The sequence below is a fragment of the Leopardus geoffroyi genome, chromosome A3 (genome assembly GCF_018350155.1).
Source record: "Leopardus geoffroyi isolate Oge1 chromosome A3, O.geoffroyi_Oge1_pat1.0, whole genome shotgun sequence".
Taxonomy (NCBI): domain Eukaryota; kingdom Metazoa; phylum Chordata; class Mammalia; order Carnivora; family Felidae; genus Leopardus; species Leopardus geoffroyi.
The window spans coordinates 33927197-33949142 of NC_059336.1; the positions used below are offsets into that span (position 1 = coordinate 33927197).

At 38.5% G+C, this 21946-nt stretch overlaps 1 protein-coding gene across 1 annotated transcript in view; it reads right to left on the bottom strand.

Annotated features, from left to right (window-relative positions):
* The window catches only part of HAO1 (hydroxyacid oxidase 1), a 46200-nt gene that overhangs the window by 20814 nt on the left and 3440 nt on the right, over positions 1-21946 (bottom strand). Inside the window, exons 2-3 of the mRNA XM_045445278.1 lie at positions 18650-18801; positions 1716-1971 (exon numbers count right to left, since the gene is read on the bottom strand). Coding sequence (XP_045301234.1) covers positions 1716-1971; positions 18650-18801 — 408 coding nt within the window. The remainder of the gene's footprint in view (positions 1-1715; positions 1972-18649; positions 18802-21946) is intronic.

Consider the following 21946-nt stretch of genomic DNA (forward strand, 5'->3'; position numbering starts at 1 on the left):
GGATGTGTTGCTCATTATTTGATCATCTTCAGATGGGAGATGTGACAAGCTGGGGAGTCGTGGCCACTCCCGAGCACATGGACAGCTGAAAAGGGCCTTTGTCTCTTGGTCCTTCTAGTCATCTGGGCAGGAGCCCAGGAGCAAAGGACAAGGGGGAGAAAGCAAATCAACCCTCCTGCTCCTGACAGAGTGGCCCTGGCACCTAAGAAGCAAGCGATATCAGCCAGAATTAATTAACAAGTGTATACAGTAGGGTGTATAACACCCTAATGTATTATTTATTATTGTTGTTGTCAGTAGTAGTCGTTGTGAGAGGAGGAGAAAAAGGAATACCAAATTCTCTTTCAAATGGCCAAAGGGAAAATAACGTAGAATGTTTCCTGTCAGAAGCCTGAATAGCGGGAAACTAATTATTTTAGAAAGTCTAATAAATAAGGTAATCAAAATAGAGAAGTAAGGTGAATACAGATTTCATATTAGGGAAATTTGAAGCCATCTACTTCTGATGGATTTGGCAAGAAGTGGGAATATGTCAGGACTTTTGTTTTTGTTTCTGTTCTCTTAGAAAGACAGAGTGTTTGGGTAACCCAGTGTCTGGGATACACGGAACAGGTTTATTGACAGCTCTGTCAAGGAGAGTACTTTCTCTTTCTGTCATTGGGTTATTGAAGGTACCACATACACAAACAATATCCTAAATCTGCCTAGAAGTATCACAGAGATAGCACCACACAGTTAATTTACATATCGTTCAATGATGGCAAAATTTTATGCATGGTAGTTTATACTCAAATAGATACAGACACAGCAGAGCTACATAATAGTTCTGTGACACTCAGATAAGACTATACATGGACTTACGTGGTGGTTGAGATACATGTTACTCTATACCATATATGGAATTCCTACCTTTTAACAATCTTCTTGTCCTTATATGGAATGCTGATTTGATTTAGAATCTTTTGGATTTGGATTTTTTAGAAGTGTTCACTTCATATACAGACAGAGTAAGCAATGGCCCATTGTAAAATGAGGTCTAGGATCCTAGGAAGGAATCCTTTATCTTTTCACATACTCTGATGGATGGATGCCTTGAAATCCCATCATCAAAATGTCCTCCATTAAAATGAATATTTTGATTCCTTTTCAGATAGCTTTATCCGTAAAAGCTATCAGTCACATATTGATATGAAAAACCTAAGAGCAGATTTTGGCGGGAACTAGGGTAAGGAAAAAACAAAGGGGAAAAAAGGCCTCCAGGTTAAAGAGATGAGGGTTCTTTCTCAATAAACTCCAGGAGTTCCTAGCTTTGCCACAATATAAATCTAGTCTTAAAATATTACAGGGAAAAGGACAATTCCTTGCTAACAGACAGGCTAAATGACCTGATAAAACCACCACAGTTTAATTTTAGATTACTAGATAAATTGGTTTTGCCTAGATGAGTGAGTGAGTGAATGAATGAATGAATCTTGACCCATTGATGAACCACAATGAAAGAGGAACATTGCTGAATAGAGTAGGAGATAGGGAATCAAACATGCGGTTTCTTTTGTCTCCATTCTTTTAGCTATTTAGTCTTAATAGACACGGGAAAAAGCTTTCTTTTTATCTTAATAGACATGGGAAAAAACCTTTGGAGCTGGTACATGAGAAAAATGAAGAGAATTAGAAGATCAGTTCAGGAGCCGAGGTGATCAGAGACCCATGGTTACCTGAGTTGAGGTGGCAGCTTGAACCTATTACGCACATCGTCAAAGCGGTTCCCGAGGTAAGGAGTGTCCACTGTCAGAAATATGGCCTTGTAGCCCCTTTGTTCTGCCCGCTGCACTAGCTGTTTGGTGACCTCACGGTCCTTGTAGATGTACAGTTGCAGCCAGCGGAGTGCCTCGGGACTGGCCTCTGCCACTTCTTCAATTGAGGAAGTGGACCAGGAACTCAGCATCATCCCCGTTCCCAGTGACCTGCAGGCTGAGGAAGAAAGAAGATAAAGGCAAGCCCAGCATTCTTCCTCACTCCAAAGCCTTCAGGCTGTGGCTCAAGGGGGTGGAAACATCTACAAGAGCAATTTGGCAATAAGAAGTCAATTCTTTAAATAATTAGAAATATGCTTTCCTTTCTACACTCCGAATTGATCTTGAAGAGAAAAATGAGTCAAATAGCCAAAGATGTACTATGGGTAGGGATGAAAAAATTTGGAACAACCTGAATCTCCAACCTTAGGGGATTGGATACACTGCAGTACATATATAAAATGAAAGGTACACACCCATTAAAGGCAATATGTTTGTGGTGTTTAATTTTGTGTGTCAACTTGGCTAAGTGATGGTTTCCAGAATTTGCTCAAATACATCTGGTTGTTGCTGTGAAGGTATGTTTTAAGGAGACTAACGTTCAAATAGGTAGATTTTAAGTAAGGTAGATTACTCTCCATAAGGTGAATAGGGATCATCCAATCAATTGAAGGCTTTCCCTGAGGATTCTGTTAGCAGACTGCCTTCACACCCAAACTGCAACATGAACTCTTCTCTAGCTCTCCAACCTGACAGCTTACCCTTTAGGTTTTAGACTTGCCAGGGTCCACAAATAAATCCCCCTACCTTTGCCTCTCTTTCTATGTACATATTCTGTTTCTATTACAGTTATAAAAGAATAATATTATTTGTGGATACAGAAAGAATTTCAAGATATATTTTTGAAAAGTCTACAAAATGACACATATAATTCCACATTTGTACCAGTGTGATTATTGGTTTATAAACCTAAACAAACTAATTGTTAATGAGAGGTTGGAGAGTTTAATTTTTTTCTTCGTTTTTAACTTTTTAACTTTTATCTTCAAACATTTTGTTAAGGGTGCATTCTCCCGTTTATGTTGTACTTTTGAATATTATAAAATATGTATGCTAGACATCCCAAGTACATAGCAGCTCCCTCACAACCTTTTGAGCAAGATATCAAGAAATGAGCACAGTGAAAGTGAAAAATAAGTAATAAATTAGATAGAGTCACCTAACCAATAGTCTTAGAGAACTGGGAAGAACATGGGGGATAAGCTTTTCACCAAAAAAAGGGTAAAAGGCAGTAGAATTGGGTCATCTTTAGTGGAGGAGAAACTGATACAATGTTTGTATGCCAAATACCAAACATGGCAAGAGACAATATGTCTCTAACCATATGAAAACTAATCATATGACCCTGGGTCATTCAACTTATCTGTGTGCCTGACATATATCAAATGGCAGTAAAAGTAGTTGTCCAAGTGACACTCCTTGGGTGATGTTGAGATCAAGTGATGTGCTATTTAAGATATGACTTTGAGAAGCTAAAATGCTTCCGTGCATTTTCAAATCTCCCTTCAGTGTTTGTGAAAACATAGTGTGCAAACATTCCCCCAGAATCTCTAGTTCAGTAGGTCTGAGATGGGGCTTGAGAATTTGCCTTTCCAACCAGTTCCCAAAGGTGCTGATGCTGCCAGTCCCCTGTACCACACTTTGAAATTTAAGTAGTAGCATTATCATTTGGTAGTAAAATTCTAAGTTCACACGGTAATAAAATGGATTTTGTTCTGGACAAATGTTACTTTTCCTATGGTAGGTGCTGCGTTCCTGTGGTTCAGGTGAGAGTTCAGATAAAGAAGACCTAAACTGGAGATTATCTTGTCTGTGGGCAGCTAATTTGTTCCCTCCAAGTGTGCCTTGAGAATTGCTCTCAAGAGGCTCATGACTTGCAAAATATTGTCACAACCCACATCTTATTAAGTAATAACACATATGCACATCTAGACCATTGTCTGATTTTCATTAAGATTTATAAATATGGAAAATAGCTCCAGGTCATCTACTGCTGTTTGGAAGGAACACCAGGAAATGCTGACTGGGTCAGAATCCCCTAACCATCAATTTATCACAGAGAAAATATGCCCTGAAGAGGATGTGCTCTAAGGTCGCACAGAAATGGAGAGCTGAGTGGGATGAGGACCCAGCATGTCTGACTACTTCTGCAGGGCAATGATCTTTCTAGATAGAATTCTTAGATGCCCAAAAGACTCTCTGGTATCAAGCATAGATAAATGTGTTCTCCCAATCCTTCAGAGCCATCATCCCCAAAGGGAGTAGGTTTGCCATATCCCTGAAGGATGCTACCTTGCCAACAGCTCTGGGAAGGCATGGAAATGGAAACCAGGGTGTAGGGCCTGCCACATACTGCAGTACAGAGTGTAGCTACACAAAGGAGTTCAGCTAAGAGGACCATCAAATGATAGGACACCTTTTTGTAGTGTATACAAAGGCATCATGTCGGTGAGCGGCTCCTCTGTCAATAAAGATCAAGAATCCTCAAAAAGATCTTGAATTCATAAGAAATATCTACAGACACTCCACAAAGACCATTAAAATCATTAAGCTATCAAACTTGCAAGAGGTGTTGACCTTCACAAACCTTTTGTCTAGTCCCCTTGGGTGGGTATGTCCAGAGAAAAGCAAGGCTAGTTCATGCCATCTATTTCCTGAGTCTACTGCTTTGATACTAATGGTTCCTGAAGCTATTGGTGCTCAATGTTTATTTTTCAATGATTAAATCATATGGGGCTGAAATTTTGAGAATCAGGAACCTTTAAACTTCTAAGTTACCAATGTTTCCAGCTGTAGGCATTTAATAAATATTTGGTGATTTTACTTCAGGAGAAAATGCTGGATGCAGAGAGAATTTCAGAGCTTGTGCTGACATACTACGAGTTGAGACTATATATTACTCCCAGGAGAGAACAGGAGCAAAACTTAGAAGGCTTCATGCTCCTTGGAACATATATTACTGCCCACTATGATCCCCATTCACCTGTGATCATATGCTGTGATAAAAAAAAGACAATTATGGATGAATTACATCTATGGTTTTCAACACAGTTTTATGTTGAATGAGATAGAGCACCCTGGGATTTTGCAAGAACCATTCAGAGAGACAATCACAACTCTGCCTGTTAAAATATTGAAACACTTCCATTTTAAGTGGCAAATAACCATGGCTCTGAAGGAAATGACCCTCCTTCTTGAGTCCCTTCAATGTGGCATCATTCTCTTCTCTCCTCAAGGAATCCCTGGACCCCCACCACTACAATCCAGAAATTCAAATGTTAATGTCTGGCAGGGCTGCTGGGCATCCAGAATACTGTTAGAGCACTAGAAACCAGCATCTGAGCATCTCTTCTAATTGGTTAAAGTCTTTCGTTGTACTGGTTGCTAAATGTTTCAAATGTCATTTTTGCCTGATAAATAAAGAAAATACCCTTCTAGCCCACATTGCTCTTTGGGGACAAAGACTATAAGCTTTTTAATTTTATAAATCACTTGGCATAGTCAGACTTTGTTATAAAATTCTAATTAGAGTTATCCTAGTCCAGTGCATAAATGTTTTTGAAGCCCGTTTTCACTCCATATTAATTTTCTGCAGTGAAACTCTGACCTGCTCTCAAAAGCAGCAACTGTTAGATTTCATTTTGCAAGGGACAGTGGTTCACTTGCATGGAGCTGTGTGTCCAGCTTGTGGTGTAGCAACAGAAGACTCCAGCGCATGTTGCATTTTCATAACTCCTAGCAAAATGGAGATCACATCTGAGGTAGTAAAGACAAGGCCTGGCCCTTGCCCAAGATGAAAGTCCCTAATGTTGATCCAAGTCTAAAAATCTTGGCTTTCATTATAGCCAGCATATCCTAGAGATACAATATCCAGGAGGATACACAATCAAGTAAACACTGATCCCATATGACATCCCACGACTGTTTCCTTACTTTCACTCACTCCCTCTTTTATCATCCCTAAGATATATTTTCAAGAATAAAAACCTAAACCTTTAATGCTCTAGATGTATTCGTATTTTAATTTTTTCCTCTTCTTTATTTAGAGACAGCACTAATACATTATGCCATTGTTATAAAAAATGCATATGAGGGGCGCCTGGGTGGCTCAGTCTGTTAAGCGGCCAACTTCGGCTCAGGTCATGATCTCGCAGTCTGTGAGTTCGAGCCCCGCATCGGGCTTTGTGCTGACAGCTCAGAGCCTGGTGCCTGTTTCAGATTCTGTGTCTCCCTCTTTCTGACCCTCCCCCGTTCATGCTCTGTCTCTCTCTGTCTCAAAAATAAATAAACATTAAAAAAATTTTTAAAAAATGCATATGAGATACACACACACATATCACTAAAAGAGACATTAGTAAGGTTGTAGACATTAAAGCATCAAAGATCGGGGCACTTGAGTAGCTCAGTCGGTTAAGTGTCCAACTATAGATCAGGTCATGATCCCCCAGTTTGTGGGTTCGAGCCCCATGTCAGGCTCTGTGCTGACAGCATGGAACCTGGAGCTGTCTCTTTGTCTCTGTCTCTGTCTCTCTCTCTCTCTGCCTCTTCCCCACTCATGCTCTGTCTCTCTCTTTCTCTCTCTCTCTCTCTCTCAAAATAAACATTTAAAAAATTATAAAGCATTGAAGATAAAGCCCTGGAAATGACCTAGGTAATAATATGTATTTCTTGAAAAAACAACAAGCTATAATGGATCGAGAGTCAGAAAGCCTGGGCTACTGTCCCAGGCTGGCCATCCATGAGGCACACTTCATCTGCAAAATATCTGTAACCACAGCTGCTATCTTGTCCTCTTCATAACACTGCTAGACAGTCAACACTGAGGCAAGGTTTGTGAACATTTTCTGTGTAAACTCTGAAGCCATGCAATTTTAAAGGGTTAAGTGAGAGAATGCCTAACACTACATGGGAAAAGAAGTCCTAGGTAGCCTTATAAACTCAGAATTTTGACAAGGACCTGGATTTCTTATCATTACTCATCATCTTCTCTACACTCAGCTTTTCCCAGCATTGGTTTTGATGATCAAGACACCCATTCCTCTTTGCAAAGAGAGTGTCAAATTCTCACTCCCTTAAACAAGAAAGCTCTCAAAGGAGAGAGGAATCTTTTCCAGGCCAAGGAACTCCATGATAGGGCTGATATAAGAAGAGAATATCAAAGCAGATAATTCCTACATTCCCAGGGTATACATTCCTTTGAAAAGCCAGGGACAAGAAACCAGAAAATAATACAAGAGGTGCAACAAAAACATGCCTTTCCCCACTCCCCACCTCTATCCCTTATCTGTCTACAGATTTCTGAGGAGAGTCTGCAGAGTAGATCTGAGAGGCTGTCAGCATTTCCTTAGTAAGACAACAACAGCAATACCTGGAAGAAATTCTCACTATATTTTTTTTCTTTGCTTTATTTGCAATAAAACCATAAGTATAATAATATGGAAATAAATGCATTTAATATCATTGTTTACTATCACCCACAATCCCGTCCCTCCCACACTGGCTATGGGCCAGTGAAAAACATTTGTGCGTTCTGGTTAACAGAATAAAAGTTATCCTAGAACCCACCCACAACAAATTTCTTATTAGAGTGAAATCACATGCCCTAGTCTGGGGAAATGCTACAAGGGTCTTCAATAATCTGGTATAAGGTTTGACCTTAGTCAAATGTAGTTCTGCCTCCCCAAACTGCCATTCAGTAGATCTAACTCAATTTCCTACACTATGGAACCTATAATCAACCACTGAGGTTTATTTACATCAACTCATCTTAGATATCAATGCAACCACTTCTGAGTTGATACAAACCCTAAGCTCCAATGTACAGTGATTTAATTGGGCTAGAACAAGTAAGTAGCTTTGCAAAGTGGCATGAACTGGCAGAATCCCCTGTATGGCTAAGAAATGCAATTGCGCTTGTACATCTTGGCAGTGTTTTGCTTTCTGTCAAGCAAGCCTTAATAAAAATGTTCATTTCCTATCTAGGAAATCTGGATGTAGAGGAGAAAAGACAGGAAGCCTACTGTGGACTTAAATTTTAGGGGACACTAAGCCTACCTGTCCAAATTCTTTAATCAAAAACCACTTTGTACACATTCCTCTCCTTGGTTTCGAGTCACCCTGATATCAACAGGCTTTCAGAAGATCTTATAGGGTCTTCAGGTGGGAATGATATTCATGCTACATCCAACACTGTTTCATCTTTGAGATTTAAACTACATCATTGGCTGGGAGCCACCAAAGACTTTCATTCTAGGCTCTGTCCGGTGCTTCTCAAGCTCAGATATACATAGAAATCATGTGATGATGTTGATAAAATTCAGATTCTGGTTTAGTAGTTCTGGCGTGGGATGTGAAATCTAACATTTCTAACAAGCTCCTGAGTGATGCTAATGCTTTTGTTTTGTGGACTATACTTTTAGAACAATGAGGTGGATATTTTCTTTCTCAAGGACTCATTCAAGTTAGTTGGATATAACTGATGGCATAAGTAAAGCTAGGACTTACAACAAACTGACCAGTGGTGGTAGGGTGGGTAGTGTCTGGCTCCCAGCTTGCCAGTTGCCAGAAACATCTTGCCAATGAATCTGTCTGTCTTCTGCATTGTTGTCCCTTTGAGGAGGGCACAGGTAAATCTGCCACATTTTCTTATTTCTTATGCATTCATCCCTTACTAGTTTTAAAGTCAAGGAATAAATTGCATTATACTAACAGCCTCTTGGCATATTTAACCATTACTATATATATATATATATATATATATATATATATATACACACACACACACACATATATACACACCATATATATACCATATATATATATACCATATGTATACCATATATATCATATACCATATACCATATACACCATATATATATATATATATATACACACACACCATATATATATATGGTAATGGTTAAATGTGCCAAGAGATTCATATATATACATAATATATACATAATATATACATATATATATACATAATGTGCCAAGAGACTCATATATATACATATATACACACACATATATATGTATATATATACATATATACACACATATATATGTATATATACATATATATACGTATATATATACATATATATATATATATGTGTGTGTGTGTGTGTATATATACACATATACCGAGAGAGAGAGAGAGCGCGTGAGGGAGAGCACTCAAGCAGAGGAGAGGTGCAGGGGGAGGGAGGGGGAGAGAGAGAGAGAATCTTAAGCAGGCTCCATGCTCAGCATGAAGTCCAACTAGGGGCTCCATCCCATGACCCTGGGATCATGACCTGAGCCAGAATCAAGAGTGGATACTCAACCAGCTGAACCACCAGGTGCCCCATCATCAGACGTATCTTAAAACCTTGCTTATCTAGGACTTGCCCACCTTCCTAGATTTGGGGTTAGAAACAAATATTAACAACAAAATAAAAATAAAATTGCATAAGATAAGAGAGAGGGAAGTTACTGAAAGATGAGATAGTTCACCAATTATAAAATAGCTTCCAAATGTTTAATGTATTGTCCAACAATCTTACACATATAGATAAGATGCTGAATCACCAAGTAAAACTAAAGCTTATCATGCTAGGCTTGACAGGGAGGGGAATTATAATACATTTGAGGATGATGTTCATCCACAGCTACCACCACCACCACCACCACAGAAGAAATTGTAAACTATTAGTTACCAATGGCAGTAAACATCTATTATTTGAAACATTAATTCATGTGGGTCAATCATATTTCCAGATTAGAGCAGAATGGTTAAGCAATGTGCTACTTTGGGTCCAAATTATTTCTTTGAAAATAGCTCTCTTTTATGGGAAAGGTGAGTTATGTTTCCAAAATTGTGTTTTCAAAGGAAAAAAGGATAACATGATTAAAGTGACTAAAGTTATTTTTAGGTGCATTTGATTAAAAAGCTCCTGCAAAACTTAGTCACCACGACAGCTGTGCTGAAAATGTTGAGAAAACGCATTCTGTCCTCTGCACAGGAAGTCATTGTGCAATGGGGAAAATATGCAATGACAAAGTACCAAGCAGTTGTGTGGCTCAAAACCCAGGGTCTGACACACTAAGGTGTTTGCATAAATGTGCACCCTAACATCCACTGGGTGTGCCCACCTTTCTTCACACAGGAACTGCCGTTTACAGAGTTGTTAAAGATGGAGTAAAAATTTATTGTCTGCACGTCTAAAATTACAATTTGAGATTACTTAGAAAAATAATGTTTTGAAACTTCCACTATAATTATGTGTGAAATACTTAGAAGTGGTCAAACAAATCTTAATTTATGATTTAGGGAACTTAAGCAATTTCAACACTGCCAAGAAAGGCCAGAAAACCAGATTTCATCTTTCCAGTGCTTTCAAGATGGTCCATTGTCTAAATCCGAAGCAGTTTAACCTTGAGTGATCACACTGTCACTAACTTTGAGAGCTCTTTTTGTCTACATCGAAAGATTTTCAAGAAATAACTAGTCCCAATGACATCTGTGCCCTCCCTTTCTTGCTTCCACTGTGTCTCTGGGGTAGAACTCTGCATTAGACTAAAACATTAACTTTACTGTAATGATCCCCAGGTTATTATTCTGTCATTTTATTAAGTTGTCAGGTCCTGGCATATAACTGGCAGATCACATGGAGACCACACCATAGTGAGATGCCTTTTATGATGGTTTCAAGGCAGATCAAGCCTGCACTTGACCTCAATTAACCTCCCTCAGTATAACAACCTCGGTGTTGAAACACACACATGAGCCTCTGACTTCTGGATTATCATGCTTTAATGTCATCAGGCACACTTATAATTTGAGAAGAAGCAATCTCATGCTCTCAAGAAAGCTGCCTGATAGCTTAAATTCTGGTGCAAGAGACTAAAAATCATACCACTTGATGTTGGTCTTTAATGTAGTGAGAGGCTAATTTTTTACCAGCTGTTTTTGATTGAAGTTTGTCCTACTGCAAAGTGGTTTCAATCCTGAATCTACCATTTCTTGGAAAATTTTTAGATATAAAATTTTGATATATCTATGCACATATATACATTTTATATATTTTGTATACCTATGTATATATATAAAAAAGGTCCATAATCTTTTAATATGTGTGAATGTATATATATATATGTATATGTGTGTGTGTGTCTATGCTTATGTGTTGTGTGTGAGTTGTGTGTGCGGAATGAGCATGTCCACTGAATTTTGATTGTGGGAAAAGAATGTCCAAAACATAAAATTGAGCTGAAATAGGTTGAAAATAAAGGTGAGAATTGGTTGATTTTTACTACAATGAAGCAAAGAGGTATTCTCTTCCAAATGTTTAATGATATAATTTGGACAAAGTTTTAGTGAACTGTCCTTTCTTCTTATTCCTCCTTAGTTTTGTTAATGGATTAAGACAAATAACTGGATCAGACTCTAGAGGGCAGATTGCTGTTCAAGCCCCATCTTGATCATGGGCCAGCCCTAGACTTTGGTCAAGGGTGTCCTTCTCCTCCACTGTCAAATGAGGGGAATGATAAATGATAATTACATCACAGGTCTATTGTGAGGATTAATGATGGGGCTGTAAAGTCCAGTATCTGGTGCATAAAAGGCACTCACTCACTTCAGGGGGAAAAAAAAAAGCTTCATAAAGAAATCTCATGCTTTCCTGTATTTAGGTAAAATTAAGAATAATGGGATATTTTCCTCATAGGTATGCTGAAATGTGTATCTGCTCGGTCACCTAGTACAACACTAGGTGTACACTAGGTGTACACTAGTACACTAGGTGTACTAGTTGTACAACCTAGTACAATATTTATAAATATATAAATCAATAAAGCTTTCAAAAATATATCATTTGGGTCTGGAGCAAAGGAAATGACAATTTTTCTTGCTGAATGGTCTTTCACTCAATGTCAAAATCGATCACTTAATCTCGGAAAATCCAGAAAATTCAACAGCTAAAGCTCTCACCTATGCCCTAATTCAGTTCCTTGGGGTCTGTATGGCTCTTTGTGCTACTCTGCCATCTCTTCCACCTGCGTCTTAATAGGTGGTCAAGTCATAGCCAAGTCCCAAAACTTCACTTTGGAATGTTCTAGCCTTTTAGGCTCAAAAAGAAAGTGTTTAGAGTTAATGGTTTTATGGCCTATGAAATCCTGTGTGGTAGCCTCTAATTGCATCCAGGGGCAGGAATTTCTTTTAAAATCTTTTTTTCTTTTTCTTTTTCTTTCTTTCTTTCTTTTTTTTTTTTTTTTTTTTTTGACACTTTACTAAGAATTTGCTAATATGCTGAGCATTCCTAGAACGCCTTAGGTGGTTTTAATTTCTCTCTATTTGAGGTCCTGGCACTCCCTCATGTGGCGCGTGGACATATAACAGTCAGAAGCAAAGGGATGAATTAGTAACTCAATCTCCTCCTTCCTCTTGATTTCTCATGTTTAAATGAAGCAAAGGAGCTAATGTAGTTCCATGGAGGCTGAAATAAAATTTCATTACAGCCACTGTGCATAAAACCAGAGAGATTTCTATGATAATGTCCTAAAAGCCTCTGTGGCATAGTAAGCATTTTGTTAATTTGCTCTGTGAGAAGTCAGAGATGTTTTACTTCTTTTGCAAGATGGAAATTTCACCTAATGAGACTACCTGTTTTATATTACACTAGCATTTATATTTATCATTGATATTTCCTTCACTACTTTAAGTATTTGTAGAAATGATTCTGTAATCATCCCCGAAGCTCATAAGAGGAATAAAACGTAAATCAAAAACCAATCTAATAGGGTTTCAGATGGATGCGCTGTTTATGAGTAGAGGTGTTTATATGGCTCCTTAAATATTATAACAATTGTCAATTATTAAAATGTTAACTAAATCATCTACTGCAATAAATCCCTTATTCATAACACAATACATGACAAACTGCTCTCCACTCAGTGTTTCTTGGTTAGTTTCCTTCCATCTTAAAAGATTTTTAGGAGTTTTAATTTTTGCTTAAAATTCGAGCCCATTTATTTATGCTCCTGAGTTTTGCTCAAGGCTCATATTTCCTAATAAGTTTCATATTCGGTGGCTTAGTCCATCCTCTCAAAACCAAAGGGATAAAACTATAAAAACATAGAATGCAGTTAATATTTGCATAATTAACATATTTGCAAAACATAATTGCAGTTAATATTCTGAGACTATAACATAGAGTTTGCCTTAGGCTTCTTGCTGTAGTTAATGATACTTGGAAATATCAGTCACTGATCAGGATCTTATACACAGCATTGAGAAAGTGATTAATATCCCTGAACAAGGTATTTAACCTCTGCAAGCCTCAGTTTCCACAACCACAGGAATTGGAAAAAGATCCTTAGAGTTTTGGGACTCCTGGATGGCTCAGTCAGTTAAGCGTCTGACTCTTGATTTCAGCTCTGGTCATGATCTTGTGGTCGGTGAGTTTGAGTCCCAAATCGGTCTCTGTGCTGACGGTGTGGAGCCTACTTGGGTTCTGCCCTGTCTCTCTGCCCCTCCCCTGCTCGTGCTCTTTTTCTCTCTCTCAAAATAAATAAATAAACATTAAAAAAAAGAACATCTTTAGAGTTTTACACTCATGTTTTAAGATGGGTAAGACATAGATAAGTTAATAAATGCAAATTGCCTGGCATGCATGAATTGCCAAATAAATGTTGGCTATCATCATTTTTCACAACAGTTCATTTCTGTGGCATTTATTAAACATCTATTTGTGTTTTCAGCAAGAGCCGGAAATATATATGTCTACTTGCTTTCCTCTATCCCAAGAATGCAGCTATGAGAAATGAAAAGCAATCACATATAAATGCTCACTCCACCGTCTACACTCTCCAGGGCTGGCACAGGAGGAAGGAGGTAGAGGATAAGGGTGGGATTTCAGAAGGACACTTCTCTACCTTGAATGGCTTCTCTAGTTCATGAAATCTTAAAGAAGGACAGAACCATTCATTTCTAACCTGAAAAAAAAATGGTAAAATCATCTTCCTGTTAGGAATTTTCTGGTTTGGGTTTTTGAGTTTTCTCATTGTAGAGATTTTGTCTGCATTCTTGCCTTCACAGCAGAACTCTTTTTTTTAACTGTCTTTTTGAACCCCAACATGCAACACAAGTAGCTCCGTGGTTGGTGACACACCTCACTTCCCCAAGACTCTTGGGAACAATCCCAACCTCTTTGGGACATGATAAGCAAACCGCTGATCTTGCTTAAGCAGCTGACTTTATCAGTGAGGAAACGTAATCCTCCTAGAGAGTGAAAATGGCCTGCTACAGAAGTGAAACTAGTTAGTGGTGAATTCCACATAAATCAGATGTCCCAGACTGACAGCCCAGGGGACAGTTGTAGCCCGCAAAAGTATTTGCTTTGGCCCACACATTACTGCCCCAAACAGTGTTTTAGAGAATTTTTGATTTATTTGCCAACATTTAAAAACCAGGAGATTACACATAAAAATCAAGGGTTTTGGCTTCTCTTAAAGTTTTTGGAGATTTGGCAGCCCAACATCCTCAATCCCTTGGGGCAGTAGTTAGCTAGCACTAAAATGTGGCTGCCCCCCTCTATGAAACCTGCAATCTCAGGTTTGCTACAGTCTCCACCATCGAGCCTGCATTGTTGTTTTCCTAACTTCATCCCTCTCTGGGTATTTATGTTACCAATCTGACCTTTAAAGTCATTTTTGAGGTCCCTGCATAAAGCTTAAATTAAAAATATCTTTAGCAAAGTAAAAAGAGCAACTTTCATTCCCACTAAAGTTTAAATGGAGTATACTTTTATTTAAGTTTTTTTTTTTTTAATTTTTATTTATTTTGAGAGAGAGAGAGCAAGCTTGGGAGGCACAGAGAGAGAGGGAGACAGAATCCCAACCAGGCTCCACGCTGTCAGCACAGAGTCCGACGTGGGGCTCAAACTCAAAAATCCTGAGATCATGACCTGAGCCCAAATCAGGAGTTGGACGCTTAACTGACTGAGCCACCCAGGCACCCCGGGAGTATACTTTTCTGAAAGTAAGTTTTTTAATATGTGGAAGACATTTTTGGGACTCTGAGGGGCAAATAAAAAGTGCACCCCATTTTGGGAAGCTTTTCCTAGCATTATTCTCAGGTAATTTTCAAAGGACCTCTAGAAGTAAGAGCTCTTATTCAACTAAGGTTGTCAGATACAGCAAATAAACATATAAGATGACCCAGTTACAAATGACTTGCTGTTTATCTGAAATTCAAATGCAACTGGTTCCCTGCATTTTATTTGGTAACCTTATATTCACTGCCATTTTGAAAACAAAGAAAGAGTAGCTCCATTGGTCACTCTACAACCACAAAGCTGTATAAGAAAATAGAGCTCCATTCTCAGGCCCAGTTATACTGGGGATGTGCTCCACAGTGGTGAAAAGAAAGCCCAAAAGACCCTTTAAGCAAGGTGCTGTGAAGTCTAGAGAGCCAATTGAGAAGGCAAGATTGTGGTACTGTGGCAGCTTCGAGAACTTTCTGGATGTCCATTCTAATTATTCAAGCCTGATCATTCCCTGGGGATTTGAATGGTCCTCACCTTGATTTGCATTCTTCCAGGAGCCAACAATGAGGTAAAGATATGAGTGCAAGTCTTTTATTTGGGAATAATCACAAGGTGAGTTGAAGAATAGGAAAGTGAAAGAAGGAAGGGAAGGCAGTCAAGGAAGGGTGCGTTAATGGGAAGGTAACCCCCTACCCACCCATCCATCAGCTCCTGTTGCCAGAGAAAATACAGGCAAAAAGTTGCAAGTTCTTATAGAAATGATAAGTAACAAGGGGATATAACCAGAACGACAACAGCATCTGCTCCAGGTACATATACTTTCTTTCCTTCCAATAACCTATCCATCTCACAACCCAAACATACCAACCAAGGAGTACTCTTGGTTATGGGGGGATCACCATCGTCTTTCAGGGTTAATTTAAGGATACATTTTTATTTTTAATTTTTTACACTTTTTTAAAGTTTATTTGCATATTTCTGAGAAAGAGAGAGCACAAGCAGGGGAGGGGCAGAGAGAGAGAGAGGAAGACACAGAATCTGAAACAGGCTCCAGGCTCTGAGCTGTCAGCGCAGAGCCCTACACTGGGCTCAAACTTACCAACCGTGAGATCATGACCTGAGCCATAGGTGGACATTTAACAGACTGAGCTACCTAGGCACCCCCAGGGTTAATTTAAATATTAAATAAATCATCAATCCATAGACGGTAATTGGACCATAGAAAAAAACCTTAGGAATGTCAAAATCCTTACAGGAGATTTCTACTACAAATCTAGATCTAAACTGTGATATCAGTTTAGAGGGATCACTGCCCTCACAGCAACCTGATCCAGGGTCTTAGATTCTCAAGGGCATTGTGTGTAACATGTCATTGCCAGTTCCTCTGTGTCCTCAGTGTCACGACATCCTCTTCGTTCTTACTGTTCCACCCTGTCCCAATGTTTATCATGTATCTCACTCCCCTGGCAGGGGGGGGCCTGCTATGCATGTGCATAATGTGATAAATCAGTTATTTTTAGGGAATTGTAATGACAGATAAATGGGCTTCTTCTCATGACATTTTATGGGATTTTCTGGAAGTTAAAAGCAGTACAGGGAGGTAAGGAGCCACAACTCTTCAGCCAGGCTGTCTAGGTCTGAATCCTGTTTCTACCATTTATGAGTTGTGTGATTCTGGGCAAGTTATACATCTGCTGCATGCCTCAGTTTCCCAGGTGTAAAATGGGCTTAATATATAGTACTATTCTTTGGGCTGCTCTGAGGATGGATTCTTTAATATTTGTTCATCTGTTTTGTTTCTAAAATTCCACACATGAGTGAAATCATATATTTATCTTTCTGACTATTGTTTGTAACTGCTTTTTAAAAAACATGCCACAACATTTTTCCATACCACCACACTCTTTCTCTCATATCACTAAAAAAATTGATTCCATTTTTAATGCACCCTATTTTGTTTTACAACCAATCTCCAAATATGGGGACATTTGGGTTTTTCTTTTTTCTAACTTTTCTCCTATTAAAAATAACAAAGGCAGGAGAATCCATGCAGAGATGTTATTCTTCAAAGTCATAATTATTTCATTGCAATGCCTAGAAGAGGACTTACAGCATCACATGGAATTCATACTTTAAAATTTTGATAAACAATTGTCAAACAATTTTCTAGAAATATGATTCCACCTTACACTCTTCTTATCAATATTTGAAAACAACCGCATCACACTGTATAACCTGAAAATGGTATTGATATTCAGAAAATAAAACATATAGTTATAATTTATATGCATTTGATAATTGGGGAAATTGAATACTTTTCATATGTTTATTGGCCATTTTTATGTGTCCATTTATGAATCTCCTATTTGTCCTTTTCCACTTATATCTCTTCATCTATTTGGGGTTAGATGTTATTTCATTATTCAAGTATAGGGGCTTTTCACACAGAAAGGTCATTAACGCTTTGCAGCCTCATAATTTCAATTTGTTTTGTTTGCCACTTGTTTTATCAATTTTTGTAGAACTTTGACAGCATAGAAGTTTCTGGGTTTTTGTGTTGATTTGTTGGCTTTTGTTTTAATGGTTGTTGTCTATGGCCTTTGAAAGCCATAAGAAAGCAAAGGCCTTTCTTATTCCAACTGTAAATAGACAGATACTGGTTTTCTTCTCCTCCTCCCTTCTCCTTCTCCCTGCCCATATTTCAGGTTTCTCATAGACAAATGGCTGGGTCCTAAGGTCACTTCTCTGTGTGTGGTCCTAGAATTAAAAAAAAAAAAAAAAAAAGTTCTAGACTCTAACCTAAGTCTGTCCAGCAAAATCTCACTCTGTCATGCTGATGTCCCTAGCAGAATTCTATGGTAGACATTTCAAGAAGGGAAGTAAATCCATAAGATCGGTAATACTTAGAACTGAAATGCTTTAAAACAGTATTTAGTTCCCGCTCCTTGGGCCTGAATTTCCTGCCCTGCTTAGTATCAAAAGAAGTCAGATAGGAGTTTTATAGGAGGTTTTGAAGTTGGGGGGGTGGGTAGATTTATCACTGTACATACCTTTTCAAATGTTCATGATTGCTAGGGGACTGAAAGGTAATAAATTAGCCCTAAGAAGGAATTTCTTTACATCATATTTGAATTTCTCATCTCTCTCTCCTAAGGCAGTTAGAAATGCTCTATTGGGAATCTAACCCATTCATAAAACAGAATCATGGTCCAAAGCCATGGCAGAAAATGCAACCAACCAGGTCACTGCATTTGCTGTTTCCCTGTGAGACTCACATGGTTTGGGGAAGCAGGAAGGGCTTTGAAATAAGGTAGCCATGAGGTTGAATCCCGTCTCTGCCACTATGTTGCTGTATGACCATGGGTGAGCCAAGTCAATTTCTCAGACCTCCATTTTCTGAAATATGGGTATTAATACACATAATATAACTAAAAGCTATTGAACCACCACTCTGTGCAAGGCACTATTTTAAGTGCTTTGTTTGTGCAAATTCATTTAATCCTGACAGTAACTTGAGGAGGTGGGTACTATTTTTATCCCTATTTTGCAGCTGATAAAACTGAGGCACAAGTATCTTGCCCAGAGTCATACAGCTAGAAAATAGAGGAGGAGAAGGTGCAAAAACAGGTATATTAATGGCAGAGTCAACGAGCTTAGCTTTTGTGAGTATAAACATATCTAGGGAAGTGTTTGCTTGATGCATACACAGAAAAGAGTCACTAAGTGTTAGTGCTCTTCTGTCCTTTTGAGTGAGGACTTTCTTCCTACCTCGCACAGTTGCAAGCTCCCCATCCACGTGAGCCATGCACTGCATGGCAGTAGCCCCAACGCATATTGGCATGCTGACCCTCTGTCCCAAAACGGAAGTCGACAGGTCTATTTCAGCAACATTCCGGAGCATCCGCGGATACAGCTTCCATCTAGAATTTTTAAAAAAGAGTTTCAGAATTTTAAAATCATAACCAAGGCTTTGACATTACATTTTAGTTTAAAAAGAGAAAATATTCTTGTATTTTTCCCACCCAGCAAATAACAAAATTGAAGGAAAAGGGGCAATTTCAATGCTTGTTAAGATAGCGTGTTAGCAATAAGATAATAATGAATTTCACAAGCTATCCTTCTTAGTGAGGTGTAGTTAACATATGTAGGATTCACCCACATGAGTGTCCAGTTTGGGGAGCTTTGTCAAATGCATGCAGTCGTATAAGTGCCAAGACAATCAAGAACAGTTCACCATCTTTAAAAATTTCCCCACTTCCCTTAGCAGTGAAACTCTGTCTCCCACCAACCCTCTCACAACCACCGGTATTTTTTCTGTCCATATAGTTTTACTTCGCAAGAACATATAAATGGAATCATAAAGTATGTAGCCTCTTGAGTCTGCCTTCTTTCACTTAGCACAGTGCATTTGAGATTCATCTATGTTGCCATGTGCATCTATAATTTGTTCCTTTTGGTTGATGAACAGTATTCTGCTGTACAGAAGTACCACAGTCTGTTTGCCCATTCCCCAGCTAAGAAATATTTGGAACATTTCCAGTTTGAAGCAATTTTAAATAAAGCTGCTGTAAACATTTATGTAAATGTTTTTGTGTGAACATAGCTTTCATTTCACTTCCTCCAGGTCATTTTGAAGATGGTATACAAAAACATGGATTAGATTATAATGTAAGAAGAGGGGTACCCGGGTGGCTCAGTTGGTTGAGGATCTGACTTTTGATTTCGGCTCAGGTCATGATCCCAAGGTTGTGGGATTGAGCCCGGAGTCAGGCTCCTCACTGAGAGTGGAACCTGCTTAGGATTCACACTCTCACTCTCTCTCTCTCTCTCTCTCTCCCCTGCTGCCTCTCTCCCCAACTTGTGCACTTGCTCTCTCTCAAAAAAAATTAAAAATTAAAAAAAAAAGATATATTATGTACAGTTTGTCCTTTTTGTTTTTTGTTTTTCTTTTCAAATAACAGACAGTAACTTCAGGTAATTACTTTTAAAATTTTGATGTGGTGCAGTGCCTGGGTGCCTCAGTCTGTTAAGCATCTGATGCCGGCTCAGGTCATGATCTCATGGTTGGTGAGTTTGAGACCCAGGTCAGGCTCTGTGCTGACAGTTCAGAGCCTGGAGCCTGCTTTGGATTCTGTGTCTCCTTCTCTCTCTGCCCCTCCTCCACTCGCACTGTCTCTCTTTCTCTCTCTCTCTCTCCAAATTAAGTAAACATTAAAAAAAACTTAAAAAAATAAAATTATAATGTGGTTTCTTCAAAATTCTTAAACGGAAGTCAGTATCCACTGAAGTATGGTGATGAGGGAAGATAATTCTTTTTAGTTTAATTGTGCATTTTCTTCTAAAAGGGTATTTGGCAGAAACTGGACTTTTGGCTTGAAGAATTTTTGACTCCTGAACACGATCTTAAATGACTTTTCCTGCAATTCTTTTGTGTTGTAATGAAAACTATCAATAAACCAAGAACCAAAAACTTTACTAGTAAAATTTACAGGAGAACAAGTTCTCTTTCCTCTCAGCGAAATTTATATGTCCTATTTGTTCAGGATTATTTTTCTCATTAGTAACTCATTAGAACTGAAGAAAATACAGCCGTCTTTCTAATGAGCACTAAGAAACAAACGTGTGTAACACATACATACATACCTAACCAGCCCTCACCTTTTATTACCTAGATTTTACTTTGCTTCCAGAGAGAACAAGATTTTTAGTTAATATACTGAAGTGTGATTTAGAAATGTAGTAACCAAAATAAATTGAACCTCCAAGGTCTTAACTGGAGCCTACTTCCTGTAGTGGAAGAAGAAATTCTGCCTTCATGTTGCTTTGGGTCTGTAATCTAACCCTTCCCCACATAATAAAGTAAAAACATCCAGCCCTTGAAAAGCATAATAAAGAAGTTTTACTGTGTGATTTCTCTGCAATTCCTTTGAACATCATAATTGTCATTATTTTCTGTCACACCACATGCTTTGCTGCTGGAAGTCTTTTCTTTTGGACTGACCCTCACAGCATGCTTCTTTGATCTCCATTTTGAAGGGGGAAAGGCAGAAGCCTTGAAGAGAGTTTTTATTACCAATCATCTCTAAGTGTATTATGAGAATGAGAGAAAACGATTTTAATAGCAGCTGTTGGCCTTGGAAGGCATTAATATTTACTTAGAGCTGAGGAAACAATGAAAGCTTTTATGAAGAGCACACACAGAGCTGCTGGGCATCGTGTGTATGTGTGTGTGTGAGAGAGAGAGAGAGAGAGAGAGAGAGAGGGAGAGAGAGAGAAAGGACATTGTTAAATGTTAATTCCTATGTAGAAGGCAAGGCTCAACCCTTCTATCTCCAGACAGCAGCTTTATTTATGCTTGTCCACATGGTGGCGCAGTCCCTTTAATAACTGTGTTCTTGGCTTTCCCACACACATTATTTTCTGTTCTGACGGTGACATTACGGAGACTCACCAACCAATGCACAAAATGCAAGTTTCAGGCAAAATTATATAAGATCGATGGAGTGGGAAGTGTATGTTCTCTAAAAAGTTTTCCATTTTTTGATATTTTCCAAAGAACAATTACAACTAACCTTGTCAAGTAGTTCCAATAGCTTTCCGAGTCCCACCTGACTCCACCCCCAATAGAAGTGATTTTTTTTTTTTCGCAGTCTTACATCAAATAGTAGCTGAATGTAACCTTGGACTGTGCTCTTATGAGACCTCCACTTTGGAAAAAGGATATGAAGATGGACAAAACAATTGAACCAATCAAATAATAAACCTCTTTCGAAGGATGGAAAATAAGATGACCGAGTAAAGGAAGTAGGGGGTAAAGGTGGGGATCTTTCCACAGAACTTTTGACCCACCCTTCACATCCAACAAAGCCTCACATTTAATTTACAAAAAAATCTGGTGATGTATACACTCCCCAAGATGGGATACTGTATTTGAAGGAAGACACTTATCACCCAGCTGTAAAGCCAAGTGCTGTTACTGAATCCCATCAACTGAACACAGTGAATTAATGTTTCATAAGTCTGTAAGATGATCATACTACAGTCCAATTTCTTCACATTAATTGT